The sequence below is a fragment of the Otolemur garnettii genome, unplaced genomic scaffold (genome assembly GCF_000181295.1).
Source record: "Otolemur garnettii isolate 467f Iridium unplaced genomic scaffold, OtoGar3 scaffold00129, whole genome shotgun sequence".
NCBI lineage: Eukaryota > Metazoa > Chordata > Mammalia > Primates > Galagidae > Otolemur > Otolemur garnettii.
The window spans coordinates 1,037,434-1,043,215 of NW_003852524.1; the positions used below are offsets into that span (position 1 = coordinate 1,037,434).

The 5,782-nt window shown below is 42.2% G+C and overlaps 1 protein-coding gene across 2 annotated transcripts in view; it reads left to right on the plus strand.

Moving 5' to 3' along the window:
* Positions 1-2,939: 2,939 nt before the first annotated feature.
* Positions 2,940-5,782, plus strand: part of ENPEP (glutamyl aminopeptidase) — an 83,380-nt gene continuing 80,537 nt past the window's right edge. For both annotated transcript variants that reach the window (XM_023518188.1, XM_003798176.3), the window contains exon 1: positions 2,940-3,923. In XM_023518188.1, coding sequence (XP_023373956.1) covers positions 3,229-3,923 — 695 coding nt within the window. In that variant the 5' untranslated portion in view covers positions 2,940-3,228. The remainder of the gene's footprint in view (positions 3,924-5,782) is intronic.

Consider the following 5,782-nt stretch of genomic DNA (forward strand, 5'->3'; position numbering starts at 1 on the left):
GTCCTCACCTCCAGGGAACAGCTTTCCAGGCTTTCCTGGAATTTGAACTGAGTTTATTTTATCTCAACATTTGTAGTGTATAATGTCCGCTAACCCTTACCATTCTGGATTCTCGGTGTTCTTTCCTGCCCTTATTCATTTATCCATTCATTCATTTGGTTATTCAGTAAGGAATCAATAAACACTTACTGAGTATTGAATAAGGAACCAGTACTGGAGTGTGTACTAAAAAACATGCAATGATATTACATACACTATTAAAATCTATGGTGGGGGTGTGTGATCTAGGATCTATAATGAACAGCTCTCCATTCACTCTAGGCTTGGATCGAGGGTAGCAAATTTTCAAATCACTTACATCTATTGCAGATTAATTCAACATAAGATCGTCCAGCATAAACTAGTTAGTCTAAGTGGGTGCCTGTGATGATTCACTGGTCTCCTTGTAGGCATAGATTCTCATTCTACATCTCCTCCCCCCAGTGACTATCTTGATTGTGGACTGGATATGGAATGAGGGCTTTCAAGGTCAAGAGGCTTCTGCCTCGGACTCAGTCTTCCAGTGTCAGTGAGAGGAAGAACATTGCAATGGAAACAGGTGTCAAGTTATGAGAGCTGGGGGCTGTATATCCAGTCAGCCCTAACATATTGATGTTGATGAGTTGAGTGCATGGGCTGGCTTTGCTCCCTCCAATCATCTGTGTTTTACCTCTGTCATATTAGGCAACCCTAATAAACTGATCCTGATAAGAGGTGGTCCCCTTAACTGAATGTAGTCACTTCACACAGGTTGATACTAATAAGATACTGGGGTAGAACTGGGCCTTCGCTTCAAAATTTACACACATATGTGTACACACTACATACTTTGATATATTTTATTTCTTCTAGCAATAAAATGCATTTAGATAATGTATCCCTTATACATGGAATTTCAGGCAGAGTAGGAGGGATATTTCATAGCAGGTGGCCATTCTCAATTCTCCTTGACAGGACTCTTCCCCAAAGGTCTACTATCTTTATTCAATCTAGCCCAAGCATAGAGCTTACTGATAAGATTGCTGGCTTTCTAGATAAGGTCGACTAAAAAATTTCACGTGTTGGCCTTTTCTGAAATGGAAAAAAAAAAAGTTTCCAGTTTAATTAAATTTTATGTACATTGCTCCAAATGCTTTTCCTTCCCATTTTTCCTTGATGTAAATTTGATCCACCATTTGCTTTTTATTTTTGAGAAACACATCAAAATATGTCACCCATCCAACATTTAGTGAAATGCAGATAATCTTTTCAATAAAAGGGAGTTTCAAGGGCTAAAATTCAGGAAGGTCATTTGCCAAATTTAAACACTTTTTTATCTCAAAAAGTTCAGATGTAAACTTCAGAATGTAAAACTGATAAATACAAGGTCCACCTATAATTTAGTCTTCCTGTTAATTCTTTTTATCTCATTAACTGTTTTATGACAAACAACAGAAATGGTATAGAGTGAAATGAACCCTTTTAAAGTTTTTTGTTGTTGTTTAGTTTGTATATTAGAACAATTCAAAGCAGCATTTCTCAGAGTGGGTTTCATAGAACATAAATGCCTCAAAAAAGGATCTTACCAAAAAGGCTCTCCTGTCAACTAAATGTGGCAAGCACTCCAACATGTTTTTCTCTCTGGAAGGCTCGCAATGTACTCAGTGTCACTATCTAGAGGCTTGGAGAAAGTGGAGGCTAATGAATGAAGATTTTTATTATAACTTTACCTAACCCAGCACTGTCTGCTCTGCAAGTATCTCTATTAATATCCACAGGTTGCATTTTGGGAAATACTAACTTTTTTACAGTTACCTAAGCCTTGACTATTTCTCCTCTGTAGGGATGGAGGCAGGGTAATGTGTAGTGAGATACTACATGTATGGCCTTAGACTCAGACACCTGGTGTTCAAACCCCAGTTCTGCTACTGACCAGTTTTGTGACCTTGGGCAATGACTTAATCTCTTCAAATGTCAAGTCTTCCCATCTCTAAAATGGGGTATTAATAGTACCAAATTCACAGGGTGGTTGGGGAGATTTAAATAATAATGCTTATAAAATACTTACCATTATGTCTGGCATATAGAAAACTCTCAAAATTTTTATAATTATTTTTGTACTGCTATTACTAGAGATGGCTTGGGTCTCTACATCTAAGCTACCCATAAGTATGAAGGTCACTGTGATTCCCTGTCCCTCTACTGAGAAGCATGATTTGCATTAGTGATAGTTCTCTCAACAGGCCAGCTTTCCAATCTGAAACGTACTTCAAAGCTGCTCGACCACATCAAAATCTACAGAAGTCCGTGTCACCTGGGGGCAAACTGCAGACACAAGACCTTCTTTGTCTTGGATTTTCAAGCCTTTCCTCTTTTTGTTTTCTCTCTTCTAATGCTTTCCAGCTCCACTACTGCTTTGGGTAATTTCTTCACGTTCTCCCTCTCTCTTTCATCGGATATAAACTGCACTGATTCAGGGTTACCTGGCTGTGCTCTGCTAATTCACCCATTTAAAAAATGTTTACTGAGTGGGTCCCTGAATCTTTGTATCACACTCTCGAGCACCCAAATTCAGGATATGATCTCTCCAAAGGGCAGAGTTTGAATGTTTGCATAATAAAAGGAAAAAGAATGGAAAGAAAACACGTAGCTTCTTTGGCAAGCTACCTGATAAAAACAGCTGAAATTCAAGAAGCCCTTCAGTTAAGAAAGAGAGAGAGTGAACAGAACAGGAAGGAGCCGCAGACGCAGTGGCAAAGGTTGAGATTTTCTACCGTAGCACACCTCGCCTAAACGCTTTCTCCCTGAAAGCTGCTGACAGAGCTTTGGCAAAGGATCATCCTCTCCTGGTTGATAAGCTAAGCCCTGTTTTATATTTAACTTGCAGGAGTGCAGGGAGGGTAGGGGTGGGGATGCGTGGTTTATAAGAGGAGCTGTGACAGTCCTCTCGGCAGAAGTCTTTCTCCAGCTCAGCTCCTCTTCAGGACGCCTCATCCCAACCCCTCCTTGTTTCCGCATTCATCCTCCAGGGGCCGGGGCCGGTGGGAACTTGCAGAGAGAGGAAAAGACGGAAGAAGCCAGAGAGAGGTGTGGGAAAAACGAAACCAGGCTGCGACACCAAGGGATCCCTTCCAATTTAAAAAGGAAGTCTGCTGACGTTAGTTCAATTTAACATCCTTTTATGTGTAACTTTTGTCTTGGGAAACAAATATGAACTTTGCAGAGGGCGAGGGCTCTAAGAGATACTGCATTAAAACAAAACATGTGGCCATCATCTGTGCGGTGGTAGTGGGGGTGGGCTTGATAGTAGGACTTGCCGTGGGCTTGACCAGATCGTGTGACTCCTCCAGCGGAGACTCGGGGCAGGGCACAGCTCCGGCCCCTTCCCACCTGCCCTCCACTGCTAGCCCTTCAGAGCTGCCTCCCCAGGACCCTTCCCACCTGCCCTCCACTGCTAGCCCTTCAGAGCTTCCTCCCCAGGACCAGGGTATCTGTCCTGCCAGCGAAGATGAAAGTGGGCAGTGGACAAACTTCAGCCTGCCGGCCTTCCTCAACCCTGTCCACTATGACCTGGAGGTGCAGCCCCGGATGGACGAGGACACGTACACGGGCACCGTGACCATCTCCATCAATGTGAGCGCGCCCACCCGGCACCTGTGGCTGCACCTGCGCGAGACGAGGATCACCCAGCTCCCGGTGCTGAAGAGGCCCTCCGGGGAGCAGGTGCAAGTGAAGAGGTGTTTCGAGTACAAAAAGCAGGAGTATGTGGTGGTGGAGGCAGAAGAAGAGCTTCCACCCAGCAGCGGCGATGGGCTCTACGCCCTGACCCTGGAGTTCGCCGGCTGGCTGAACGGCTCCCTGGTGGGGTTTTATAGGACCACGTACACGGAGAACGGCCAGACCAAGTAAGTATTAATTTTTGCTTTAATGCCTGAGGCTCACATATCTGCTTTCTATTTCTTTTCCTTTCCTTTTCACCTTCCACCTTTTAATTACTTTGTGGGTCTGATCTTTCTCTGCCCTTGGTTTCAATTCCGTCCTGCTGTCCGGAAAGTACAAATTGTTGTCCTGCTGTATTTTAGAAATCTACCATAAAACTGTAAAGTAGTGAAAGAACTGTATGAAGTGAAACATCCGGGTAAGTCATTTTTCCAGCAGGAGCAATCCTGGTAGCGTGCACCCTCTCCTTAGTATTTAAGAAATTGTGTCAGATTTTAAAACCACATATGTTTGGGAATTTCCCCTCGGAATATTCTCACACTGTTTGGCAATGATGTTAAACTCAACTTTTAGGTGAAGTGATTTTAAACCCACTGTAGGTGAAAAAGCAGTACATTTTCCTTACCGTGTGGTCCATTTTATTAGAGAATAAAAACACTGAAAAATGACATGAGATGCACAGAATTGTCTTTGCACCTTCATCTAGGAAGGCAGGCAGGATGGTGTCTTTTTTATCTCCTATGGTGGGACCCATGTTTTACACATAGGCTTTCAGGACACCCTGGTTAAGTTCACACATCAGTAGGAGCATATGGATCAATCTGGGGGCTCATGGCTTGTCTCGCCATGTGCAAAGGTAATGCTAAGCCTTTTCAACAAAAAGACACACTAAGTAACTTAGTGCGTGCAAATATGTTCCACTCGCACAGTCCTCCAGAGGTTGATACAGGTGTGTTGTGTGTGTCTGTGTGTGAATGAGCACTCGTGCATAGTCGACCCGCCTAGTATTTGTATCCATCGGTGGCATTACTGTAGCCATGTTAAAGGCATAAACTTATTCTTTTTTTTTTTTGAAACTATTTTATTTTATTATTATTATTATTTTTTGGCCGGGGCTGGGTTTGAACCTGCCACCTCCAGCATACAGGACCGGCACCCTACTCCTTGAGCCACAGGCACCGCCCAAAGGCATAAACTTCTTCAATGAACTCCAAAAACCTTGCTGCTGTGGCCGTGGCCCTTGAATCAGGGAGGAAGCCTGCACTGCACCTCAGGTGTCACAGGACTTGAGATGGCTTTGATTTTTACCTGCTTAGATTCCCATGAGGTAAATGATTACAAAAGTTTTGTGTCACGATTCCGAGATGTAAGTCTACTGCACATTCCTTTCCTCTGTTGTTTTAAGCATTTTATAGAGGAAAGCAAATCTTTTGGTCAGAATTCTTCCTACCGCGTGTTAAAGAGACCTAGGACTAAAAGAAATATTTAAGTATCTCTATATTACTGTGTGGTATGCTAATAGAGTAGAAATAACTTGAAGAAAATACTCAGAGGGCTAAAACGCATATAGATTCTATACCTTAACATTGCTGACAGCCAAACCATCTTCTTTATTATTTACATATATTTCTATTTATAAAAATTATATTGCTGAAAGCATAAAAAACTATAAAAAAGGAAAATCAAAATAACCTATAAATAATCTTATCCCCTAGAGGTAATTCCTATTAATAGGTTAATTTTATATTCTAATATTTTTCGAGGCAATCAAAATTGTAAATGCATTATTTCTGTTCTATCAATCTATCTGTGCACCTTTTTAATACATTGTGAACATTTCCTTTTATTCTTAAATATTTTTAAGAATCTGATTTTAGGCTGTGTGGTGGCTCACCCCTATAACCTGAGCACCTTGGGAAGCAGAGGCAGGAAGATTGCTTGAGCTCAATAGTTCAAGACCTGTGAGTAAGAGCAAGACTGTCTCTCCTAAAAATAGAAAAACCGGCTCGGCGCCTATAGCTCAACCAGCTAAGGCGCCAGCCAC